Source organism: Symphalangus syndactylus, chromosome 20 (genome assembly GCF_028878055.3).
Source record: "Symphalangus syndactylus isolate Jambi chromosome 20, NHGRI_mSymSyn1-v2.1_pri, whole genome shotgun sequence".
Classification (NCBI taxonomy): Eukaryota; Metazoa; Chordata; class Mammalia; order Primates; family Hylobatidae; genus Symphalangus; species Symphalangus syndactylus.
Genome location: NC_072442.2, coordinates 60,679,400 through 60,705,294, shown reverse-complemented (window position 1 = coordinate 60,705,294; position 25,895 = coordinate 60,679,400). Strand labels below are relative to the sequence as shown.

Genomic DNA, 25,895 nt, shown 5'->3' with positions numbered 1-25,895 from the left:
CTGTTGCCCAGGTTAGTCTTGAACTCTTGGACTCTATTGATCTACCCACCTTGGTTTTCCAAAATGCTGGGATTACAGGCGTGAGCCACTGTGCCCAAACTATTATTTTTTTTGTTTTGAGACAAGGTCTCACTCTGTCACTCAGGCTGGAGTGCAGTGGCGCAAACATGACTCACTTCAGCCTCGACCTTTAGGGTTCAGGTGATCCTCCCACCTCAGCCTCCTGAGTAGTTGGGACTACAGGCATTTGCTACTGACTTGGGCAAATTTTATTTATTTAGTTTTTGTTTTCTTTGGGTTTGTTTGTTTGTTTGTTTGTTTTAGACAGAGTCTTGCTCTGTCGCCCAGAGTGCAGTAGTGCAACTCGGCTCACTGCAACCTCCACCTCCTAGGTTCAAGTGATTCTCCTGCCTCAGCCTCCTGAGTAGCTGGGATTACAGGCTTGCACCACCAAGACCAGCTAATTTTTGTATTTTTAGTAGAAACAGGGTTTCACCATGTTGGCCAGGCTGGTCTCAAACTCCTGACCTCCAGTGATCCACCCGCCTCGGCCTCCCAAAGTGCTAGGATTACAGGCGTGCGCCCACACGCCCGGCCATTTTCTTTTTTTTTGAGACAGAGTCTCCATCTGTCACCCAGGCTGGAGTGTGTTGGCACAATCTCAGCTCACTGCCACCTCTGCCACCGGGGTTCAAGCGATTCTCATGCCTCAACTTCCCAAGTAGCTGGAATTACATGGGTGCCACCACACCCAGCTAATTTTTGTATTTTTAGTAGAGATGGGGTTTCACCATGTTGGCCAGGCTGGTCTCCAATTCCTGACCTCAAGTGATCTGCCTGCCTTCCAGAGTGCTGGGATTATAAGGGTGAACCACTGCACCTGGACTAATTTTGTAGCGATGTCGTCTTGCCCATGTTGCCTAGGCTGGTCTTGAACTCCTGGGCTCAAGTGATCCTCCACCCTCAACCCCTCAAAGTGTTGAGATTTTTTTTTTTTTTTTTTGAGACTGGGTATGGCTCTGTCACTCAGGCTGGAGTGCAGTGGCACGATCTCGGCTCACTGCAACCTCTACTTCCTGGGATCACGCAATTCTCGTGCCTCAGCCTCCCCAGTAGCTGGGCCTAGAGGAGCATGCCATTACGTGCTGGCTTTTTTTGTATTTTTTGTAGAGATGAGACTTTGCTATGTTGGCCAGGCTGCTCTTGAACTCCTGGGCTCAAGCAATTTGCTAGCCTCCCAAAATCCAAAATGCTGGGATTACAGGTGTGAGCTTTTTTTTTTTTTTTTGGAGATGGAGTTTTGCTCTTGTTGCCCAGGCTGGAATGCAGAGGCATGATCTTGACTCACTGCAAGCTCCGTCTCCCAGGTTCAAGTGATTCTCCTGCCTCAGCCTCTTGAGTAGCTGGGATTACAGGCGCCTGCCACCACTCCTGGCTAATTTTGTATTTTTAGTAGAGACGGAGTTTTGCCATGTTGGTCAGGCTGCTCTTGAACTCCTGACCTCAGATGATCCACCTGCCTCGGCCTCCCAAAGTGCTGGGATCACAGACATGAGCCACTGAGCCCGGCCAGGTGTGAGCTTTTGTAGGGCACACCAGATTGAAAATAAAGACTGTCAGGCCAGGTGCGGTGGCTCACGCCTGTAATCTCAGCACTTTGGGAGGCCGAGGTGGGCGGATCACGAGGTCAGGAGATTGAGACCATCCTGGCTAACACGGTTAAACCGCGTCTCTACTAAAAATACAAAAAATTAGCCGGGTGTGGTGGTGGGGGCCTGTAGTCCCAGCTACTCAGGAGGCTGAGGCAGGAGAATGGTGAGAACCCGAGAGGCAAAGCTTGCAGTGAGCCGATATCACGCCACTGCACTCCAGCCTGGGTGACAGAGCAATACTCTGTCTCAAAAAAAAAAAAAAAAAGAAAAGAAAAGAAAAGAAAGACTGTGGGCTGGGCGCGGCGGCTGACACCTGTAATCCCAGCACTTTGGGAGGCTGAGGCGGGTGGATCACCTAAGATTGGGAGTCTGAGACCAGCCTGGCCAACATGGTGAAACCCCGTCTCTACTAAAAATACAAAAATTAGCCGCATGTGGTAGCAGGCGCCTGTAATCCCAGCTACTTGGGAGGCTGAGGCGGGAGAATCGCTTGAAACCGGGAGGCAGATGTTGCAGTGAGCCAAGATCGAACCATTGCACTCCTTGCACTCCAGCCTGGGGACAACAGCAACACTTTATCCCAAAAAAAAAAAAAAAAAAAAGACTTGGACTGGGCACGGTGGCTCACACCAGTAATCCCAGCACTTTGGGAGGCCGAGGCGGGCGGATCACGAGATCAGGAGTTGGAGACCAGCCTGGGCGGCATGGTGAAACATCGTCTCTACTAAAAATACAGAAATTAGCCAGGCATGGTGGTGCACACCTGTAGTCCCAGCTACTCAGGAGGCTGAGGCAGAGGAATTGCTTGAACCTGTGAGGCAGAGGTTGCAGTGAGCTGAGTTCACGCCACTGTACTCCAGCCTGGGAGACAGAGACTGTGCCTCAAAAAAAGAAAAAAAAAAAAAGAAAAAAGAAAAGACCCAACATCACATCAGGACATGTAATTCTTATTTATTTTTCACCCTCAACAAAGAAGAAAGGTCTCTCCCTCAATTCTGCTCTTCCAGTACTTGAGGATAGGCACTCCCAACCCTCCTTCCTCCAGGGAGGCCTCAGCATCAGTGTCTGTGAACGTAGTCTCTGAAGAGTGCTTGAGCTGGTGGGGAAGGAGAAACTCAAGAGAGAGATCCCCCTAGGGATGGCGTCACTTTCCTGCCAACTTTCTCGTTGCCTCTCCTTCAAAGCAGAAGAAGTGCCAGCCCTCAGCTTCCGTCAGATCTTGGGCTCCTAGGGCCTTGTACAAGTCCATGGCCCTCTGGTTCCAGTCCAGGACGGCCAGGCGGAATTGGGAGCAGCCCTTATCCAAGGCCACCTGTGGGAGAAGACATCACTAACTTTTCTGGGGTCAGAAAAGGAAAGGGCTTTCTCACTCCCTCATTCAACCCAGGTGCCCCCGCTCCATATACCCTTGCTTCTTCAGGTCCTCACTTGTTGCCCCTACCCCTCTTCTCACCTCAGCCACCTTTTTGATTATTTTGGAACCAATCCCTTGACCTGTTGTGGAGAGAAAGAGACAAAAAATAGCTATTGTTTGAGCTGAAGGAGATCAGAAAAGGACACAGGCTGGGATCTGGGGACAGGGGATGATGGTGGGGTCTGTGGGGTGCTTTCCTCCCACCCCAGCCTCAGCTTCTCCCCAGTACCCCGATATTCCGGCATCACATAGATATCCTCCAGATAAATGGTGCGTCCCTTCCATGTACTGTAGATGAAACAGTATATCCCATAGCCCACCACGCAGGGCCCTGAGAGAGAGAAAATGGGAGTAAGGCTTCTGGGAGCCTGTGGGGAGACCTCTGAGGCCGGCTGGAGAGGTGGACTTCTAAGGGCCAGGTGCTCTTACCCAGTAGCTCCCCGGGCGCTGGAAGAATCTCTGCTACCAAACAGTGATAGAAAGGATTCTCTCCAAAGCCATCTGCTCTCAGGGCTGCCGAGATTGGAGTTGTGACAAAGAGATAGAGGACTTGAGTGTATGCCCAGCCTGGAGCTGTCGCCTGGGGAACCCATCCCTCATTTCCTCCCCAGCCTCAGCCAGAACCTGGGCGCTGAGCTCCCACCTTCTTCACTGATCTTCACCTGATGTGAGAGTTTTTCGAACTCGGCTAGCTCCTAAGGCGTGGGTACGGAAGCTAGATTAGAGCAGAAGGGCCCCGCTGCTCCCCGAGCAGGATCCCAAGGCAAGCCTCCCCCCCTGCCCCCGCTTCCTGCGCTCCCACTCTGGCCGCGCTACTCTGACCCCCGGGTTTCCGGCCCGCAGTCATCACCCGAATCAGCCTCAGGATATCTCCACAGTCTCCCTCCTTGGCCTCTCGGATCCGCACGGAAGCCATCCGGATCCCCGCTGTCTGGGACCAAAGTCCCAGGGCCCCGCAAAGGGCAACTAGACCCCTTAAAAGGCCTACAGACTTGGATCCTGAAGAGCCTGGGAGAGCGGGGTGGCGGGAGTGGCGGGGGCGGCGGGGTAGCCGCGGCCTGGTAAGTGGAGCTGGGATTCCGGCGCCGTGAGGGCGGAGAGAGTAGGCCAGCGAGGCGGTCCTCTGTCCGGGCAAAGCCCCACCCTCTCGAATTCTGTCGCAGCAGGGGGCACAACCGTCAGCCAATCGGCTTGGAGAACAGGCACAGCCGCGTCCCCCAAGTCCCACCCCCGACAGCTGGATCTTGTGACTGGGCCCCTGGGTAGAGTTCAAGGTTGGAGTGCGGCGGCTTCCTTGCGGTTGTGTGAGTGTCCCAACCTGGGTCGAGTTACCCCGCCGTTCAAAGGCTCCCCCGCAGTGCTTTTTAAATTGACATATGCAGTGATAACCTGCTTTAGCCTCAGGCTCACTCACCGGTCCAGACCCTGGGTAAGCCTTAAGACCGTCAGCTCTGAAAGCTGTTTCCTGCAGCTCTTGAGTAGCATGAAGTGTTACCTCTCGGGGGCATTTGCATTTTTTAAATGTTTTATTTTTATATTTATTTATTTTTGGAGATGGAGTATTGCTTTGTCGCCCAGGCTGGGGTGCAGTGGCATGATCTCTGCTCACTGCAGCCTCCACCTCCCGAGTTCAAGCGATCCTCTTGCCTCAGCCTCCGGAGTAGCTGGGACTACAGTCGCGCACCGGCATGCCCGGCTAATTTCTTTTTTCTTTTTTCTTTCTTTCTCTCTTTTTTTTTTTTTTTTTAACGGATTCTCACTCTGTCACTCAGGCTGGAGTGCAGTGGCGCGATCTCGGCTCACTGCAACCTCTCCCTCCTGGGTTCAAGCGATTCTCCTGCCTCACCCTCGGAGTAGCTGGGATTACAGGCATGGGCAACCATACCTGGCTAATTTTTGTATTTTTAGTAGACACGGGGTTTCACTATGTTGGCCAGGCTGGTCTGGAACTCCTGACCTCAAGTGATCTGCCCGCCTCAGCCTTCTAAAGTGCTGGGATTACAGATGTGAGCCACCAAGCCCCGTCTATCATTTGCGTTTTAAAATGGGTCACGGGGTGGGCACAGTGGCTCACACCTGTAATCCCAGCATTTTGGGAGGCAGAGGCAGGCGGATCACCTGAGATCAGGAGTTTGAGACCAGCCTGACCAACATGGTGAAACCCCGTCTCTACTAAAAATACAAAAATTAGACAGAGGTGGTGGTGCATGCCTTTACTCCCAGCTACTCAGGAGGCTGAGACAGGAGAATCACTTGAACCTGGGAGGTGGAGGTTACAGTGAGCCAAGATCGTGCCATTGCACTCCAGCCTGGGCAACAAAAGCGAAACTCCATCTCAAAATAAATAAATAAAATAAAATGCGTCAGGGAGGGTCGGGCCTTGTGGCTAATGCCTGTAATCCAGGTACTTTGGGAGGCTGAGGTGGGCGGATCATTTGAGGTCAGAGGTTCGAGACCAGCCTGGCCAACGTGGTGAAATCCCTGTCTCTACTAAAAATACAAAAAAATTAGCTGGGCGTGGTGGTGCGTGCACCTGTAGTCCCAACTACTAAGGAGGCTGAGACAGGAGGATTGCTTGAACTCGAGAGGCAGAGGCAGCAGTGAGCCGAGATCACGCCACTGGACTCCAGCCTGGGTGACAGAGCAAGACTCTGTCTAAAATAAAATAAAATAAAATAAAATAAAATAAAATGGGTCAGGGAGTGGGTGATGAATTTCTACCGTGCACACAGACAATACCTTCTTGGGAGACAGGCCTCAGAGGCCTGGGAAAAGACTGGGGGAGGAGTTCAGACCAGATGCCGGGCATTGTGCCTGCATTTTCTCAATGAACCCTCTTTCACATTCACCCCGTAAAGTATTATTTTCCTCATTTTACAGACAAGGACACTGAAGCACAAAGGTGAAGTGACTTGCCCAAGGTCACTCAGCTAGAAATTTAGGATTCCATTATCTCATTTCTAGTCCTGATACAGGATGCTACTTGGGACGCAGGTCAGGACTGTTTTTAGACCTCAGGCCTGTGAATGCAGGCTCCCCGAGTGGACAGAAATCTTGGAGGACCTAGATCAGGCCCTAGAGGAGGAGAAGGGAGATGGAATATCCTCTCCCAGTTCAGAAACTTTCTTGGCAGTGGAGGATGATAGTGGAGGGGACTCTGTCCTTCACCCCATTGATCCCCAGAGGGGTTATAGCTGAGTCTTGTGACTGGGCCCCTGGGCAGGGGTCAAGGGTCAGTGCCCCTGTTTCCTTTACCCCCTCCTCCCCGGGCAACCTTTAACCCTCCACCGCCCACACGCAAGGCTGCCTGCCTCTACACATTCTCCCAAGAGTTGTCTGAGCCGCCGAGTGGACAGTGGCTGATTATGGAGAGCAGAGGCCCACTGGCCCCCTCGCGCCGGCTGCTGTTGCTGCTGTTGCTACTACTGCGTCACACCCGCCAGGGATGGGCCCTGAGAACTGTTCTCCCCACCCAGGTGCAGGAGCGGGACAGGGCACTCAGCTCATGCAGTCTTCCCTTCTCTCCTCCTCTGGCCCCATAGCAGGGCCTCTCCCTCTGTCTGTCTCTGACATGTCCCTACTCAGCTTTGTTTGTTTTCTCTTTCTGATAGAGGGCCCAGGACCCTCCGGCTGTCCACCTCAGCAATGGCCCAGGACAAGAGCCTGTCGCTGTCATGACCTTTGACCTCACCAAGATCACAAAGTATGGGGTTGGCCTAGCCCTTGACCCAGTCCCCTGGCTCTGCCCTCTCTCCATCAGCTCTTCTCTTTTCCCTGTCTTCCTTTCCTTATCTGTGAACACCATCTCCTCCAAACCCACACTGGCTCTCAAAGGGCACATGACATACACAATCTTTTCCTTCTGCGTCCTTCCAGAACCTCCTCCTCCTTTGAGGTTCGAACCTGGGACCCAGAGGGAGTGATTTTTTATGGGGATACCAACCCTAAGGATGACTGGTTTATGCTGGGACTTCGGGATGGCAGGCCTGAGATTCAACTGCACAATCACTGGGCCCAGCTTACGGTGGGTGCTGGACCACAGCTGGATGATGGGAGATGGCACCAGGTAAGCTAGCTCTGGTCCTCAGGGGAGGGATGTCTGGAGCTGGTCTGAGGAAAGGGAATGAAACCAAGTTATTGGGCATCCCTTTGCCACTGTCATCTCATTTAATCCACATGAACCCCCACAAAGTAGCTATTCTTGGTCCTGTCTTTTCTGATGGGAATTCTAAGGCTCAGTCAGTACATAAGTGACAAGAGCTGAGTGACCCAAGGCCAAGGATGCTAGCTGCTTCTTTAAGGCGTGTTCTTTCCACTATAGTACTAGGCTGCCTCACAGGAAGGTGGCAGAAACAGATCCCAGGGGCCTCTGATTCTGCTTCCCACCTTCCTGCAGGTGGAAGTCAAGATGGAGGGGGACTCTGTGCTGCTGAAAGTGGATAGGGAGGAGGTGCTGCGCCTGAGACAGGTCTCTGGGCCCCTGACCAGCAAACGCCATCCCATCATGAGGATTGCGCTTGGGGGGCTGCTCTTCCCCGCTTCCAACCTTCGGTTGCCGGTAACTACACCCCAGGGGTGGAACTCTAGCCAAGGCTTGGTAAAGCACTGCTGGGTGGCTGGCCATGGGAATCTAAGTCCACACTTTTAGGGAGAGGGGAAGGGTTGAAAGCTGCAACCGGGAGGCCAAATGCTCAGAGGGGAGTAAACTGAGGGCAGGGAGGTCGGGACTGGGGCTCTGATGCCCTGATTTCTACATTCCCATATCTTATCTCTGTCACACTCCAGCTGGTTCCTGCCCTGGATGGCTGCCTGCGCCGGGATTCCTGGCTGGACAAACAGGCCAAGATCTCAGCATCTGCCCCCACTAGCCTCAGAAGCTGTGATGTAGAATCAAATCCCGGGATATTTCTCCCTCCAGGGACTCATGCAGAATTCAGTCTCCGAGGTAGATTTCCTCGGAGTCTATTTTTCCGACCCTGGCCAGCTCGGCCTGCCTCTGTCTCCCTCTATCACTGGCCCCTTTCCTCCTTGAGGCCCCAGCTTTGAGGCCTCAGGATAATCATTTCTCCCCACAGACATTCCCCAGCCTCATGCAGAGCCCTGGGCCTTCTCTTTGGACCTGGGACTCAAGCAGGCGGCAGGCTCAGGCCACCTCCTTGCTCTTGGGACACCGGAGAACCCATCTTGGCTCAGTCTCCACCTCCAAGATCAAGTAAAGTGGGACAATGGGGCGCTGCCTGTATTCAGTGGAGCCTGGAGCAATGAGGGAAGAGGGGAGTCCAAAATGTCAATATTAGGAAGACTTCCAGCCCAGGGAACATAGCAAGACTCTGGCTCCACAAAATTGTTTTTCATTAATAATTAGCCAGGCATGGTGGTGCATGCCTGTAATCCCAGGTGCTGGAGGCCAAGACCAGAGGATCACTTGAGGCCAGGAGTTTGACACCAGCCTGGGCAACATAGCAGAGACCTCTGTCTTAAAAAAAAAAAAAAAAAAAAAAAAAAAAAAAAAAAATTAGCCAGGCATGGTAGCACGTGTCTAGCTACTTAGGAGCCTGAGGCAGGAGGTTCACTTGAGCCCAGGAGTTTGAAGCTGCAGTGAGCTATGACGTGCCACTGCACTCTGACCTGGGCCACAGTGAGACCCTGTCTCAAAAAAATAAAAATAAAAATAAGGCTTATGGATGGCACTCAGGTGGGTGGTAGGGGCGAGGGACATATCTTGAAGCTGCCCACAGCAAGCAAACAGTTTTGACTTAGACTGCATATTTACTTGGGGCAGGTGTGGTTTCAAAAAAGATCAAGCCAAAAAAAACTGGGACAGGATTTAAGTGGTGAGAATGGCCAGTAGGTGGAGGCATAGCGAAGAGGCAGAATTAAGGCAGCTAGGGGTGAGGCCACAGGCAGTAGGCCCGGCTCATTCTTCCCTCCCTCTCTGCCGTCCCTTTCCCACACACTCTGCAGAAGGTGGTGTTGTCTTCTGGGTCGGGGCCAGGGCTGGATCTGCCCCTGGTCTTGGGATTCCCACTTCAGCTGAAGCTGAGTATGTCCAGGGTGGTCTTGAGCCAAGGGCCGAAGATGGAGGTCCTTGCCCTGCCTCCCTTAGGCCTGGCTCCCCTCCTTAACCTCTGGGCCAAGCCTCAAGGGCGTCTCTTCCTGGGGGCTTTACCAGGTAAGAGAGAATGATGTTCAAGTTCATGAGCACAACGTTGGAAACAGCTCAAGGGAGGTGGCACATTTTGAGGGGAAGGAAACCTCCGGGAGGGAAGAAGAATAGGCCACAAGAAGAAGATACAGGGGCAGTGGGAGGTAGTGCTTTTGCACACTCAGGTTGGAGGAGTGGAAAAGTGGGGAGAAGATTCTGGATCCGAGCCACCTTAATGCTCTAATGCCACCTTTGCACTACCTCCCTCTAGGAGAAGACTCTTCCACCTCTTTTTGCCTGAATGGCCTTTGGGCACAAGGTCAGAGGCTGGATGTGGACCGGGCCCTGAACAGAAGCTATGAGATCTGGACTCACAGCTGCCCCCAGAGCCCAGGCAATGGCACTGACGCTTCCCATTAAAGCTCCACCTAAGAACCCCCTTTGAAAGTTACTGATTATTCATTTATTCAACAAATATTCACTGTGCACTAGCAATGTACCAGGCACTGTGCCAAGTATTGAGTTGTCTTGATGAGCAAAAACACTCTGGTTCCTACCCTCTTGGTGCCCACAGTCCCATAGGGAAGCAGACATCCATCAAAGGCTAACTAATAAGTGGATAGTTGGAAGCACTGATAAAGAAGAATCGGAGAGTTGTGAAAACATGCAGACTGGCCGGGCATGGTGGCTCACGCCTATAATCCCAGCACTTTGGGAGGCCGAGGCAGGTGGATCATGAGGTCAGGAGATCGAGACCATCCTGGCTAACACGGCGAAACCCTGTCTCTACTAAAAATACAAAAAAAGGCCGGGCGCGGTGGCTCACGCCTGTAATCCCTGCACTTTGGGAGGCCGAGGCGGGCGGATCACGAGGTCAGGAGATCGAGACCATCCTGGCTAACACAGTGAAACCCCGTCTCTACTAAAAAATACAAAAAATTAGCCGGGCGCAGTGGCGGGCGCCTGTAGTCCCAGCTACTCGGGAGGCTGAGGCAGGAGAATGGCGTGAACCCGGGAGGCAGAGCTTGCAGTGAGCCGAGATCGCACCACTGCACTCTGGCCTGGGTGAAAGAGCAAGACTCCGTCTCAAAAAAAAAAAAAAAAAAAAAAAATACAAAAAAATTAGCTGGGCGTGGTGGCGGGCGCCTGTAGTCCCAGCTGCTCGGGAGGCTGAGGCAGGAGAATGGCATGAACCCGGGAGGCAGAGCTTGCAGTGAGCCGAGATCGCGCCACTGCACTCCAACCTGGGCGACAAAGCGAGAGTCCGTCTCAAAAAAGAAAAAAAAAGAAAAAGAAAAAAAGAAAACATGGAGACTAGGAGGCCGTAACTTAGTCTGAGCGTCAAGGAGAGGTTCTCTAAGGAAATGAGGACTTCTTTTTTTTTTTTTTTTTTTTTTTGAGATGGAGTTTCACGCTCTTGTTGCCCAGGCTGGAGTGCGATGGCGTGATCTCGGCTCACTGCAACCTCTGCCTCCCGGGTTCAAGCGATTCTTTTGCCTCAGCCTCCCGAGTTGCTGGGATTACAGGCGTGTACCACCACCCCCGGCTAATTTTTTGTATTTTTAGTAGAGACGGGGTTTCACCATGTTGGCCAGGCTGGTCTAGAACTCCTGACCTCAGGTGATCCTCCTGCCTCGGCCTCCCAAAGTGCTGGGATTACAGGCATGAGCCATCGCGTCCAGCTGGAAATGAGGACTTCTTAGGCTGAGATCCCAGCAAAAACCCCGACAGACAGACATACTCTGGATACAGGTCACTTTCTGGAAGCCAGGACCCACCTCGTTCCGCAGAAGCTACTCCCTTTGAGACTCCAGTTTCCTGTCTCTGTGGCTGGTCCAGAGAGATCAGGAGGAAGGGAAGAGATGGGATTTTGACATCTCAGTCATCTGGTCCTTGGACTGGCCATTGCTGCCCAAGGAAGGGGCAGCAGGGGGCGTGAGAGGGTCATAGAGAGATGTGGGTAGGGGTTCTGGAAAAAGGGGTGGAGGCAGGGAGAAAGAAAAGGAAGAGAGCAGAGGGAGAATCTCGCCTCTCTCTCTCTCCTAGTCTTGGTCCACTTGCTGCGTTCCCAGACGAATTCGTCTCTACTCCATTAAGCAAGAACTGGCTTGTGCTAGTCCCAGCTGGGAAAAACAGACAGATTCAGGAATATCTCTGCCCTCAAAGAATACGGTGACCCAGCTCTCAACCACAGACCTCTAGAGAATGCTGGTGCCCAGCATCCCTCCCTGGGGAACCCTCGTGTCCAAGCCCCTAGACCCTACCCCCCAGCTCCCAGTCTTCAGCCCTCTTAGGAACCCTTGTGTCCTAGCCCAAAGCTCCCAGCCTACTAAGGAGCTCTGGGGCTCAAGCCCTCCATCCTCGTTCCTCTCAAGAACCATTAGGTTACCCAGGCGCGGTGGCTCACACCTTTATTTTTTTATTTTTTTTATTTTTTTTTTTGAGACGGAGTCTTGCTCTGTCTCCCAGGCTGGAGTGCAGTGGCACGATCTCGGCTCACTGCAAGCTCCGCCTCCCGGGTTCACGCCATTCTCCTGCCTCAGCCTCCCGAGTAGCTGGGACTACAGGGGCCCGCCAACACGCCCGGCTAATTTTTTGTATTTTTGGTAGAGACAGGGTTTCACCGTGTTAGCCAGGATGGTCTTGATCTCCTGACCTCGTGATCCGCCTGCCTCGGCCTCCCAAAGTGCTGGGATTACAGGCTTGAGCCACCGCGCCCGGCCGGCTCACACCTTTAATCCCAGCACTTTGGGAGGCCGGGGCGGGCAGATCACCTGAAGTAAGGAGTTTGAGACCAACCTGGCCAACACAGTGAAATCCCGTCTCTACTAAAAATACAAAAATTAGCTGGGCGTGATGGCGGGCGCCTGTAATCCCAGCTACTCGGGAGGCTGAGGCAGGAGAATTGCTTGAACTCGGGAGGTGGAGGTTACAGTGAGCCGAGATTGCGCCACTGCACTCCAACCCGGGTGACAGAGTGAGACTCTGTCTCAAAAAAAAAAAAAAAAAAAAAAGAAAAGAAAAAACTTATAAAGAACCATTAGGTTAAAGCATCCTCCATCTCCAGACCCCATGAGAATCCCAGTGTCCAAGCCTCCTAGTTTCTTACAAGAGTCTTTTCACCAGTAACCCAGGCAGCAGGCTGAGTCACTCACTGGAGCTGCTGTCCCCTTCTGCAGAGATCAGCCAGGACCTAAATGACCCCAGGGTAAGGAGGCCCTGGGGAGTCTCTAGGGTAGAAGACACAAATCCCAAGCCCCTTGTACCTCTCCTAATCTTGACCCTATAGATCCTCTCAGGATCTACAACTGCCTCCACCCAGCCAGCAGTGTTTGTAGCGAAGTCTTCAGCATGGAGAGGGCATCCACATTTAACTCTGGCCCCTTGTTGACGTTCAGGGTTAACCTAGGCCACCTGAACACCTGCTGTGTACCAGGCACTGTTCTAGATACTGAGTATTCATTGGTGAAAAGGACAAACACAGGCCAGGTGCGGTGGCTCACGCCTGTAATCCCAGCACTTTGGGAGGGTGAGGCAGGTGGATCACGAAGTCAGGAGATCGAGACCATCCTGGCTAACACGGTGAAACCCTGTGTCTACTAAAAATTAGCCGGGTGTGGTGGCGGGCGCCTGTAGTCCCAGCTACTCCGGAGGCTGAGGCAGGAGAATGGCGTAAACCCGGGAGGCGGAGCTTGCAGTGAGCGGAGATCGCACCACTGCACTCCAGCCTGGGCGACAGAGCGAGACTCCGTCTCGAAGAAAGAAAAAAAGGAGGACAAACACCATCCCCGTTCTAATGGAACTTATAGTAGAGAGGAAGCAGACACAAACAAGAACACAAATAAATAAGCAGGATTATTTCAGATAGCGGTTAGAGCAATAAAGGTAATAAAATCCTGTAATATAATAGGAGGGGGAGGGGAGGGGCAACACTAGCTGGATGGTCAGGGAAGTCATTTGAGCAGAGACCTGAATAATAAAAAGAAGTCATCCTGTGGAGGCCTGTGGAGTGCGAGCCAGCAGGGAGGGGGGTTAAAGAGCCCGGATGCACCTGGGCACCCACCAAGGGGTTTGTTCCGAGTGCCAACATCCTGACTTTTTGTCCCTGGAATCTCCTTGGAGCTGGCTTTTCTCTCCTCCCTCCACCCCACCCTCTCCAGGACACTGTGCCCCCAACCTCTCTTTCCCCAGCCTGCCCTAGATTCCAGGATTCCTGATTACCATCCAGAGCTGTCTACACTCTTTCATTAAGACTGACTTCGCTTTGACATCGACTTTGTCAGGCCCCCGCCAAGGGCACCTATGATGCCTGCCCAGTGTCCCCTGCCTTCCCCACACCCCCAAAAACTTTTCAGAGCTTGGCAGCACACCCTGAAGCCTCTGGGCCTGATCTACCCACTCACTCCATCCTACCCACTGCCTCTCTCTTTCTCTCCCCCGCTTCTTGCTGCACCCCCCCCAATTTTCGTTCAATTAACATGTATTGGCTGCTGATACATTGGTCAAATACTGTGTAGCCCACCACAGGGACTCTAAAGACGAATAAAACTTTTTTTTTTTTCAAATGGTTATTTTATGTACAAAGAACTATCATGGTTTTTCATTGAGTAGATGCCTTGGATAATCCTTTGAAGGAAGATCATTTAGTCCAACTTAATGAAACCGATATCCTTCGCGTACTGACGGAAACACTGGCGGCACATATTGAGGCCATATTTCCGGATCAGATCGTGCCGGTTTGAACAGACGCGACAAGAGCGAGAACCCTGGCCGAATTTGCGCGGGTGGCTCCAGTACAGCTGCTGATGACCTATCTTGCTCTCAGCAGTGCAACGAGGTAAAAGGAAGCAAGACGAATAAAACTTGGTACTGGCCCTGGAGAACCAGGGTATTTTTTTCTCTTGAGACGGAGTCTCGCTTTTTCGCCCAGGCTGGAGTGCAGTGGCACGATCTCGGCTCACGGAAAGCTCTGCCTCCTGGGTTCACGCCATTCTCCTGCCTCAGCCTTCTGAGTAGCTGGGACTACAGGCATCCGCCACCATGCCCGGCTAATTTTTTGTTTTTTTAGTAGAGACGGGGTTTCACCATGTTAGCCAGGATGGTCTCCATCTCCTGACCTCGTGATCCACCCGCTTCGGCCTCCCAAAGTGCTGGGATTACGGGCGTGAGCCACTGTGCCTGGCCTTTTTTTTTTTTTTCTTTTGAGACAGAGTCTCGCTCTTTCAGCCAGGCTGGAGTGCAGTGGCATGATCTCAGCTCACTGAAACCTCCGTCTCCCAGGCTCAAGCAGTTCTCCTGCCTCAGCTTCCCAAGTAGCTGAGACTACAGGCATGTGCCACCACACCTGGCTAATTTTTGTTATTTTTAGTAGAGACGGGGTTTCGCCATGTTGGCCAGGCTGGTCTCGAACTCCTGACCTCAGGTAATCTGCCTGTCTCAGCCTCCCAAAGTGCTGGGATTACAGGCGTGAGCCACCGTGCCCAGCCTTTTTCGTTTTTTCTTTTGAGACAGAGTCTCCCTCTATTGCCCAGGCTGGAGTGCAATGGCGTGATCTTGGCTCACTGCAACTTCCGCTTCCTGGGTTCAAGTGATTCTCCTGCCTCAGCCTCTTGAGTAACTGGGATTACAGGCATGCACCACCATATCTGGCTAATTTTTGTATTTTTAGTAGAGATAAAGTTTCACCATGTTGGCCAGGCTGGTCTCAAACTCCTGACCTCAGGTGATCCACCCACCTCAGCCTCCCAAAGTGCTAGGATTACAGGCGTGAGCCACCGGACCCGGGCCAGAACCAGGGTCTTGAGAGAGAGATAGACATGTGAAATGCTTTAGCAGAGGTATCTGAGATGCCAAGAAACCTGGTTGCTAGTTCTACTAAGGACCATCAAAGAAATGAGTTATGGCTGGACGCGGTGGCTCATGCCTGTAATCCCAGCACTTTGGGAGGCTAAGGTGAACGGATGACCTGAAGTCAGGAGTTTAAGACCGGCCTGGCCAGCATGGTGAAACCCCATCTCTACTAAAAATACAAAAAATTAGCTGGGCGTGGTGGCGGGCTCCCGTAATCCCAGCTACTGGGGAGGCTGAGGAAGGAGAATCGCTTGAACCAGGGAGGCGGAAGTTGCAGTGAGCTGAGACTGCACCACTGCACCCCAGCCTGGGCAACAGAGTAAGACTCTGGAACAAGAAAACAAAAAAATGAAAAAACAAAAGAAACGAGTTGTTAGATGTGTGAAGTTGAATAAACGACTAAACCTCTATTACTCTGTTTCCCCATCTACAAAATGGAAAGTTTATCTTAGAAGGTTGCTGTGAAGATTTGATGAAATCATGTAGACATTTTAATGTCTAGCATAGTGTTTGGCATACAGAAAGTGCTCAATATATGATATATATATATATTTCTCAATATATATGAGAAATGTTGTTCTTATTAATCTCACACATAGTTCCTGACATATTAGTCTCAGCCTGCTGGGTATGAAAGATCTGGGAGGGCGTGTGATGTGGATGAACCATGGGCAGGCTGAGATGGAGTAAGGGCAGATGGGGGCTCCTTGGGCTATGTGGCCTTGTGTGTCCTGCTGAGGAGTTGGAGCTTGATCTCGTCAGTGAATAAACTTTATTTTCTTATCTATTCTTATTTTTCTTCTTCTTCTGTTTTTTTTTTTTTTTTTTGACAGAGAGTCTTGCTGTGTCACCCAGGCTGGAATGCAGTGGCGTGATCTCAGCTCACTGCAACTTCTGTCTCCCGGGTTTAAGAGATTCTCCTGGCTCAGCCTCCCAAGTAGCTGGGATTACAGATGCCCGCCACCACGCCCAGCTAATTTTTTGTATTTTTAGTAGAGACAGGGTTTCACTGTGTTAGCCAGGATGGTCTCAATCTTCTGACCTTGTGATCTGCCTGCCTCGGTCTCCCAAAGTGCTAGGATTACAGGCGTGAGCCACCATGTCCAGCCTTTTTTTTTTTTTTTTTGAGACAGCATCTGGTTCTGTTGCCCAGGCTGAAGTGCAGTGGCACGATTTCAGCTCACTGCAATCTCCAGCTCCTGGGTTCAAGTGATTCTCCTGCCTCAGCTTCCCGAGTAGCTGGGATTACAGACATGCACCACCACACCTGACTAATTTTTTGTATTTTTAGTAGAGATGGGGTTTTACCATGTTGGCCAGGCTGGTCTCAAACTTCTGGCCTCAAGTGATCCACCCACCTTGGCCTCCCAAAGTGCTGGGATTACAGGCGTGAGCCACCACATCTGGCTTGCTTTCTTCCTTTTCTTCTATTTTTTTTTTTTTAGAGACAGAGCCTTGCTGTGTTACCAACTGTAGTACAGCGGTGCAATCATGGCTGGGACCACAGGAGCAAGCCACTGCACCCAGCTTATTTTTAAATTTTTTGTAGAGATTCGGTCTTGCTATGTTCCTCAGGCTGTTCTCAAACTCTTGGCCCCACTCTTGGAATCCTCCCCACTCAGCCTCCCAAAGTGCTGGGATTACAGGCACGAGCCACCATTCCTGGCCTCTTCTCTTATTTTCTTTTTCTTTCTTTCCTTCCCTTCCTTCCTTCTTTCGATTGTGGTAAAATATTCACAACATAAAATTTACCATCTGAACCCTTTTTTTGTTTTTGAGACAGGATCTCATTCTGTTGCCCAGGCTGGAGTACATTGGTGCAACTATGGCTCACTGTAGCCTTGAGTTCCTGGGCTCAAGTAACCCTCTCACCTCAGCCTCCCCAGTAGCTGGGACTACAGGCATGCACCACTATGCCTGGCTAATTTTTTTTTTTTTTTTTTTTTTGAGACTGAGTCTTGCTCTGTTGCCCAGGCTAGAGTGCAGTGGTGCGATCACTGCTCACCGCAATCTCTGCCTCCTGGGTTCAAGCAATTCTCCTGTCTCAGCCTCCCAAGTAGCTGGGATTACAGGCCTGATAATTTTTGTATTTTTCGTGGAGATGGGATTTCACCATGTTGGCCAGGCTGGTCTCCAACTCCTGACCTCAGGTGATCTGCCCACCTCGGCCTCCCAAAGTGCTGTGATTACAGGCGTGAGCCACTGTGCCCAGCTAATTTTTGTATTTTTAGTAGAGATGGAGTTTCACCATGTTGGCCAGGCTGGTCTCGAACTCCAGACCTCAAGTGATCCACCCACCTAGGCCTCCCAAAGTGCTGGGATTACAGGTGTGAGCCACCACACCCAGCCTAATTTTTAAATTTTTTGTATAGACGGGGGTCCCACTGGTCTGGAACTCCTGGGCTTGAATGATTCTCCCACCTTGGCCTCCCAAAGTGCTGGGATTACAGGTGTGAGCTACCGCGCCTGGACCATCTTAACCCTTTTTTTTTTTTTTTCGAGATGGAGTCTTGCTCTGTTGCCCAGGCTGGATTGCAGTGGCACGATCTTGGCTCACTGCAACCTCTGTGTCCCAGGTTCAAGCAATTCTCCCGTCTCAGCCTCCTGTCATCTTAACCATTTTTAAGTGTACATTTCAGTGGCATTAACTCCACTCACGATGTTGTGCAACCATCACCACCATCCATTTCCAGAACTCTTTTCATCATTGTAAAACTGAGACTCTGTCCGCATTAACAGCACTGTTCCATTCTCCTCTCCCCACATATCCGTGTTACAGAAGTCTTCTCTTTTCTTGTTCTTGTCTTTGCAAACACCCATTTTGTTGGGAACCCAGACAGCTAAATCCCTGGAATTGCATGGACTGAGGGGAAGGAGATCGACGGGTACAGACCTCAGTGAGAGGTGACAGCGTGCTGGCAGGCCTCACAGCCCTCGCTCGCTCTCGGTGCCTCCTCGGCCTTGGCGCCCACTCTGGCCGCGCTTGAGGAGCCTTCAGCCCGCTGCTGCACTGTGGGAACCTTTCTGGGCTGGCCAAGGCCGGAGCCGGCTCCCTCAGCTTGCGAGGAGGTGTGGAGGGAGAGGCGCGGGCGGGAACCGGGGCTGCGCGCGGTGCTTGCGGGCCAGCGCGATTCCGGGTGGGCGTGGCACTCGGAGCGGCCGGCCGGCCCCGCAGGCCCTGGGCAGTGAGGGGCTTAGCACCAGGGCCAGCAGCTACTGTGCTCAATTTCTCGCTGGGCCTTAGCTGCCTTCCCGCGGGGCAGGGCTCGGGACCTGCAGGCCACCATGCCTGAGCCTCCCCCGACTCCGTGGGCTCCTGTGCGGCCCGAGCCTCCCCAACGAGCGCCGCCCCCTGCTCCACGGCGCCCAGTCCCAAGGGCTGAGGAGTGCGGGCACACGGCGCAGGACTGGCAGGCAGCTCCACCTGCAGCCCCGGTGTGGGATCCACTGGGTGAAGCCAGATAGGCTCCTGAGTCTGGTGGGGACTTGGAGAACCTTTATGTCTAGCTAAGGGATGGTAAATACACCAATCGGCACTGTGTCTAGCTCAAAGTTTGTAAACACACCAATCAGCACCCTGTGTCTAGCTCAGGGTTTGTGAATGCACCAATTGACACTCTGTATCTAGCTACTCTGGTGGGGACTTGGAGAACCTTCATGTCTAGCTAAGGGATTGTAAATACACCAGTCGGCACTCTGTATCTAGCTCAAGGTTTGTAAACACACCAATCAGCACCCTGTGTCTAGCTCAGGGTTTGTGAATGCACCAATCGACACTCTGTATCTAGCTACTCTGGTGGAGACTTGGAGAACCTTAGTGTTGACACCCTGTATCCAGCTAACCTAGTGGGGACGTGGAGAACTTTTGCGTTTAGCTCAGGGATTGTAAACGCACCAATCAGCACCCTGTCAAAACAGACCAATCAGCTCTCTGTAAAATGGACCAATCGACTCTCTGTAAAATGGACCAATCAGCAGGATGTGGGTGGGGCCAGATAAGAATAAAAAAAGGCTGCTCCAGCCCGCAGTGGCAACTTGTTCAGGTCCCGTTCCAAACTGTGGAAGCTTTGTGCTTTTGCTCTTTGCAATAAATCTTGCTGCTGCTGACTCTTTGGGTTCACACTTTCTTTATGAGTTGTAATTCTCACCAGACGCGCCGCCTTAAGAGCTGTAACACTCACCGTGAAGATCTGCAGCCTCGCTCCTGAGCCAGCGAGACCACGCACCCACCAGAAGGAAGAAACTCCGAACACATCCGAACATCAGAAGGAACAAACTCCGAACACACCGCCTTTTAAGCTTCATTCTTGAAGTTAGTGAGACCAAAAACCCACCTATTCCAGACACATCAGGACAAGGTCTAGATATGAGAGAGGGGGTGTAAAGGCTCTCAGGCCCTGGTTCCTTTCGGAAGATGCTGGTGGGAAAGGTGGGCTCCAGGAAAAGACTAGAGGTTTGTAACAGCTCTTTTCCCCGAGATTTTTCAGATCTTACCTTTCTCGGCTTGTTTCTCTCAAAACACCAATGTTGCGCTTAATGCTGGAGCCCCTCCCCCCGCCTCAGTTCCGTCCTCCAAACTTGCAGAAGACAGCAAGAAAAGGGAGTAACAGGTATCTCATTCTTACTCCATAAACCCCCTGCAGTGCGCAGAAGACATTTATTTCTTTCCAAGTGAACGTGGGGTACAAGGGCAGAGGCTGAGCCAGGAATCCGGAGGCCACCCCTGGCTATGTTTGCTAAGCTTCACGTCTTGAGGATTGGACGAGGTCTCATCTTTCCAAATAGAGGCTGGACCACGTCAGTGCTGCTTGCCTGAGGAAGGAAAGAGCAAGTCGCTTCTGAGGTTCCTTGCAGAAGGAGCCTTTCCATGTTCATGCCCAATTCAACCAGGCGCTATCTTTGGTAGCTCTATGGGTTTCTTGAGTTTGAAGAAAGTATAAATAGTCTAAGACAAAGGCCTGTTCTCAAAGAGCTTAGAGTGCTTACAGTCTAGTTGAAGACATAAAACACACACAAGAGTTTTCTTTTCTTTTTTTTGAGACGGAGTCTTGCTCTGTCACCCAGGCTGGAGTGCAATGGTGCGATCTCGGCTCACTGCAACCTCCGCCTCCCGGGTTCAAGTGATTCTCCTGCCTCAGCCTCCCGAGTAGCTAGAATTACAGGCATGCGCCACCACCCTGGCTAATTTTGTATTTTTAGTAGAGACGAGGTTTCTCCACGTTGGTCAGGCTGGTCTTGAACTCCCGACCTCAGGTGATCCACCTGCCTCAGCCTCCCAGTGTGCTGGGATTACAGGTGTGAGCCACTGCGCCCGGCCTAATTTTTTTTTTTTTTTTTTTTTTTTTGAGACGAGGTCTCGTTCTGTCGCCCAGGCTAGAGTGCAGTGGCACGATCTTGGCTCACTGCAAGCTCTGCCTCCCGGGTTTCCTGCCTCAGCCTCCGGAGTAGCTGGGACTACAGGCGCTCACCACTGCGCCCGGCTAATTTTTTGTATTTTTAGTAGTGATGGGGTTTCACTGTGGTCTCGATCTCCTGACCTCGTGATCTGCCCGCCTCAGCCTCCCAAAGTGCTGGGATTACAGGTGTGAGCCACTGCGCCTAGCCCTTTTTTTTCTTTCAGACAGAGTTTCACTCTTGTTGCCCAGGCTGGAGTGCAATGGCACAATCTTGGCTCACTGCAACCTCCGCCTCCCGGGTTCAAGTGATTCTCCTGTCTCAGCCTCCCTAGTAGCTGGGATTACAGGCACATGCCACTACGCCCGGCTAGTTTTGTACTTTTAGTAGAGACAGGGTTTCTCCATGTTGGTCAGGCTGGTCTCGAACTCCTGACCTCAGGTGATCCACCCTCCTCGGCTTCCCAAAGTGCTGGGATTACAGGCATGAGCCACCGCGCCTGGTCTTTTTTCTTTTTGAGACAGTCTCGCAGTGTTGCCAAGGCTGGAGTATAAGGGTGCAATCTCAGCTCACTGCAACCTCTGCCTCCTGGGTTCAAGTGATTCTCCTGTCTTAGCCTCCCAAGTAGGTGGGATTACAAGTGCCCACCCATGCCTGGCTAATGTTTTGTATTTTTAGTAGAGATGGGGTTTCACTGTGTTGGTCAGGCTGGTCTTGAACTCCTGACCACATGATCCTCCCCCTCGGCCTTCCAAAGTGCTGGGATCATAGATGTGAGCAACCGTACCCGGCTGCCCAGCTAGTTTTGTATTTTTAGTAGAAACAGGGTTTCACATGTTGGCCAGGCTGGTCTGGAACTCCTAACCTCAAGTGATCTGCCTGACTAGGCCTCCCAAAGTGCTGGGATTACAGCAGTGATAATTTTTCTATTTTTAGTAGAGATGGGGTTTCGCCATGTTGGCCAGTCTAGTCTTGAACTCCTGACCTCAGACGATCTGCTGGCCTGGCCCTCCCAAAGTGCTAGTATTATAGGCATGAGTCCCCGGGCCTGGCCAATTTTCATTAAATGTGATTATGTCACTCTCCTTCCTGAAACCACAGAATTGTTTTCATGGTGGTTGGATTAAAATCCAAACCACATCCACTAGATAGGATATGAGGTCAAAAATATCCAACCATTCTCTAGGGTCTACAAGGACCCTTTATGGTCTGGCCCCTGCCTAGCTCTTGAATCTCTTGCTGTATTCATCTTGTCTTTGCTCACTAAAGCCCAGCCTTTGCACTTTCACTTCCTTCTTCCCGGAAATCTCTTCCCTTACCTCTCCTCAGACCTCCTTTCGGGTGTGTGAGTCTTACATGAACAGTCATTTCCCTCACAGGAGTTCAAGGCTGCAGTAAGCCACAGTTGCACCACCGTACTCCAGCCTGGGCAACAGACAGAGACTGTCTCAAAAAAAAAAAGTTGTGGCTGGGTGCGGTGGCTTATGCCTGTAATCCCAGCACTATGGGAGGCCGAGGCGGGTGGATCACCTGAGGTCAGGAGTTCGAGACCAGCCTGACCAACATGGTGAAAAGCCGTCTCTACTAAAATACAAAAATTAGCTGGGCGTGGTGGTGCACGCCTGTGATCCCAGCCACTTGGGAGGCTGAGGCTGGAGAAGCACTTGAACCCAGGAGGCGAAGGTTAGAGTGAGCCGAGATCACGCCATTGCACTCCAGCCTGGACGACAGAGACTCTGTCTGAAAAAATAAATAGGGCCGGGCGCGGTGGCTCAAGCCTGTAATCCCAGCACTGTGGGAGGCCGAGGCGGGCGGATCACGAGGTCAGGAGATCGAGACCATCCTGGCTAACACGGTGAAACCCTGTCTCTACTAAAAATACAAAAAATTAGCCGGGCGTGTTGGCGGGCGCCTGTAGTCCCAGCTCCTCGGGAGGCTGAGGCAGGAGAATGGCCTGAACCCGGGAGGCGGAGCTTGCAGTGAGCCGAGATCGCGCCACTGCACTCCAGCCTGGGTGACACAGCAAGACTCCGTCTCAAAAAAAAAAAAAAAAAAAAAATAAATAAATAAAAAGTTGCCTTCTCAGTAAGGCCATTCCTGACCATCCAGGCACTCTCTGGTACCTTAGCCTGTTCTTTTTCCTGCATAATATTAACATTATTAAGTTTGGTGCGGTGGCTCATGCCTGTGATCCCAGCACTTTGGGAGGCCGAGGCAGGCAGATCACTTGAGGTCATGAGTTGGAGACCAGCCTGGTCAACATGGTGAAACTGGTCTCTACTAAAATACAAAAATTAGCTAGGTGTGGTGGTGCATGCCTGTAATCCCAGTTACTCAAGGGGCTGAGGCAGGAAAATTGCTTGAACCTGGGAGATGAGGTTGCAGTGAGCCAAGATTGTACCAATGCCCTCCAGCCTGGGCGATAGAACAAGACTCTATCTCAAAATAATAAAAATAATAATATAAACATTATATTTGTTTGCTTTTGTTAATTGTCTACTGGAGTGGCAGCCCCAGGAACACAGGGACCAGAATAGTAATAGCACCTGGCTCTAAGCAAATGCTTATTAGATATGCACTGAGTGGGCCAGGCATGGTGGCTCATGTCTACATTTCCAGCACTTGGGGAGGCCAAGGTGGGTGGATCACCTGAGGTCAAGAGTTAAAATCAGCCTGGCCAACATGGTGAAACTGCGTCTCTACTAAAACTACAAAAATTAGCCGTGTGCAGTGGTGGGAGCCTGTAATCCCAGCTACTCAGGAGGCTGAGGCAGGAGAATTGCTTGAACCCAGGAGGTGGAGGTTGCAGTAAGCCAAGATCATGTCATTGTGCTCCAGCCTGGGCAACAGAGCGAGATTCTGTCTCAAGAAAAAAAAAAAAGAATCATTATCTCCACCTCTTTTAATCTTTCTTCAAATCTTGCCGGTTTTCCTTGGAGAGGTTTTTCTTCTCCTTTCAACTCACCTTAAATCCTTAGCCCAAGTTCTCAACACCTCACATCCAAACTGCCATCCACGTCCTCAAACCCATTCCATCCAGCCCAAGGCCAGACTCCTGACGTGCGACCTGCACAGTGGCACGAGGCCCATGCTCATAGTTGTTTGGTTTAAAACTCTGCTGTTGCTTTTTTTTCCCCCCCAAACATTCATGGAGCTGAATGCCATCGCTGTCTTGAAATTCTTCATAGTTCTATCTTTGAATTTGTGCTTTGTAAGTAACGTCCAGTGGAGCATTGGCGCATGCGTGTGAGCAGAGGAGCTACGTCCCAATCACACAGCGTTCCAGATGCACCATGGGCACAGAATTCTGGGGAACCTACAATGTGTGGGAGTTCAGCCAGACTCCAGATGAGTATAAGGTAAGCATGTTATGTCTACAACTGAATACGTGAGGCTGAGCACGGCCAGCTGCTGAATTGGACGTGAACATGGAAAGGCTCCCTCTGCAAGGAACCTCAACAACAATGGCTCCTGCCTGTAATCCCAGCACTTTGAGAGACCCAGGCGGGAGGATCCCTTGAGCCCAGGAGTTCAAGACAAGCCTTGGCAATATGGCGAGACTCCATCTCTACGAAAAACTTCTTTAAAAATTAGCCAGGCGGACTAGTAGACAGGCATTTAGCCAGGTGAGACTAGTAGCCACCTCTACTCCCAGCTACTTAGGAGCCTAAGCTGGGAGGATTGGATCGCTATGATCACGCCACTGCACTCCAGCCTAGGTGACAGAGCAAGAGACTATCTCAAAAAAAAAAAAAAATGAATATGAACAAGTGGGAGTGCTGACAGCTAAGAGACCACACTCTTCACTGGAAGCAGAAGTTGGCTATGAACACGGAAAGGAAGCAATGGCATTGTAGGAGGCATGGATGATCACCATATCTTATCAGATCTTTTTTTAGTCATGTCCCTGTTTTGGCCACTTATGCTGGCAACAGTGACATAGAAGGAAAGGGAAGGCTGAGGCAACCCATAGTTCCTTTTCCTTTCAGTCCTTCCTTCCTTATCAGGAAGCTGAAGATAGAAAAATGTTAGGTGGGGCTCACACCTGTAATCCTAGCACTTTGGAAGGCCAAGATGGCAGGATTGCTTGAGGCCAGGAGTTTGAGACCAGCCTCGTCAACATAGAGACCCCCATCTTTTCTTTTAAGAGACGCCCCCATCTCTAAAAAAGAAAGACTGGGTGCGGTGGCTCATGCCTGTAATCCCAGCATTTTGGGAGGCCGAGGTGGGTGGATCATGGAGGTCAGGAGTTCGAGACCAGACTGACCAACATGGTGAACTCCCATCTCTACTAAAAATACAAAAATTAGCCAGGCGTGGTTGTGCATGCCTGTAATCCCAGCTACTCAGGAGGCTGAGGCAGGAGAATTACTTGAACCCGGGAGGTGGAGGTTGCAGCGAGCCAAGATCACGCCATTGCACTCCAGCCTGGGCGACAGAGTGAGACTCCGTCTCAAAAAAAGAAAAAAAAAATTTAAACATTAAATATCAAAGAAAAAAACACCATGAGAAAGCCAGGCGTGGTGAAGTGTGCCTGCAGCCCCAGCTACCTGGAGGCTGAGACTGGAAGGTTGTTCATGGATATGCTGGGTACGGTGGCTCACACTTGTAATTTCAGCACTTTGGGAGGCTGATGTGGGTGGATCCCTTGAGTCCAGGAGTCCAGGAGTTCCACACCAGCCTGGCCAACATGGCAAAACCCTGTCTCTAGTAAAAATATAAAAATTAGGCCGGGCGCGGTGGCTCACGCTTGTAATCCCAGCACTTTGGGAGGCCGAGGCGGGCGGATCACGAGGTCAGGAGATCGAGACCACCGTGAAACCCCGTCTCTACTAAAAATACAAAAAATTAGCCGGGCGTGGTGGTGGGCGCCTGTAGTCCCAGCTACTCGGAGAGGCTGAGGCAGGAGAATGGCTTGAACCCGGGAGGCGGAGCTTGCAGTGAGCCGAGATTGCTCCACTGCACTCCAGCCTGGGTGACAGAGCGAGACTCCGTCTCAAAAAAAAAAAAAAAAAAAAAAAAAAAAAAAAATATATATATATATATATATATATATATATATATATAAATTAGCCGGGCGTGGTGGCCCGTGCCTGTAATCCCAGCTACTCAGGAGGCTGAGACAGAAGAATTGCTTGAACCTGGGAAGTGGAGGTTGCGGTGAGCCAAGATCACGTCACTGCACTCCAGTCTGGGTGACATGGCAAGACCCTGTCTCTAAAACAAAAAACCACGAGAAGCTGAAAGAACTATGGATGAAAGGAAAATAGTTTAGGCCGGGTGCGGTTGTTCACACCTGTAATCCCAGCACTTTGGGAGGCCAAGGTAGGTGGATCATTTGAGGTCAGGAGGTCAAAACTAGCCTGGCCAACATGGTGAAATCCCATCTCTACAAAAAAATACAAAAATTAGCCAGGTGTGGTGGTAGTCCCAGCTACCC

The 25,895-nt window shown here is 51.4% G+C and overlaps 3 protein-coding genes across 11 annotated transcripts; 1 reads left to right on the top strand and 2 right to left on the bottom strand.

The window, feature by feature from the left end:
• Positions 1-2,583: 2,583 nt before the first annotated feature.
• On the bottom strand, positions 2,584-4,216 carry SAT2 (spermidine/spermine N1-acetyltransferase family member 2). 4 transcript variants are annotated; one of them, XM_055258104.2, is made up of 6 exons: positions 3,917-4,216; positions 3,710-3,761; positions 3,496-3,579; positions 3,296-3,397; positions 3,106-3,146; positions 2,584-2,964 (listed from the first exon to the last, which is right to left on the bottom strand). In XM_055258104.2, exons 1-6 carry the CDS (start codon positions 3,980-3,982, stop codon positions 2,797-2,799), a joined length of 513 nt encoding a protein of 170 aa, XP_055114079.1. In that variant the 5' UTR covers positions 3,983-4,216; the 3' UTR covers positions 2,584-2,796. The 4 variants fall into 4 exon arrangements, with proteins under 4 accessions (XP_055114079.1, XP_055114076.1, XP_055114078.1 ...); XM_055258101.2 differs by having other exon boundaries at positions 3,059-3,146; positions 3,917-4,210; XM_055258103.2 differs by lacking the exon at positions 3,296-3,397 and having other exon boundaries at positions 3,917-4,206.
• A 34-nt stretch (positions 4,217-4,250) lies between these two features.
• SHBG (sex hormone binding globulin) lies at positions 4,251-9,651 on the top strand. Of its 6 annotated transcripts, XM_055258097.2 has the most exons (9): positions 4,251-4,495; positions 6,369-6,542; positions 6,678-6,769; positions 6,943-7,132; positions 7,463-7,624; positions 7,852-8,011; positions 8,142-8,278; positions 9,031-9,238; positions 9,483-9,645. In XM_055258097.2, the coding sequence occupies exons 2-9, from the start codon at positions 6,432-6,434 to the stop codon at positions 9,629-9,631; spliced, it is 1,209 nt and encodes a 402-aa protein (XP_055114072.1). In that variant the 5' UTR covers positions 4,251-4,495; positions 6,369-6,431; the 3' UTR covers positions 9,632-9,645. The 6 variants fall into 6 exon arrangements, with proteins under 6 accessions (XP_055114072.1, XP_055114075.1, XP_055114073.1 ...); XM_055258098.1 differs by lacking the exon at positions 6,369-6,542 and having other exon boundaries at positions 4,331-4,370; XM_063629530.1 differs by lacking the exon at positions 4,251-4,495 and having other exon boundaries at positions 6,215-6,542; positions 7,906-8,011; positions 9,483-9,651.
• Positions 9,652-13,854: 4,203 nt separating this feature from the next.
• On the bottom strand, positions 13,855-17,881 carry LOC129469677 (small ribosomal subunit protein uS14-like). Its single transcript, XM_055256459.1, has 2 exons — positions 17,826-17,881; positions 13,855-14,080 (listed from the first exon to the last, which is right to left on the bottom strand). The coding sequence occupies exons 1-2, from the start codon at positions 17,879-17,881 to the stop codon at positions 13,855-13,857; spliced, it is 282 nt and encodes a 93-aa protein (XP_055112434.1).
• Positions 17,882-25,895: the final 8,014 nt, after the last annotated feature.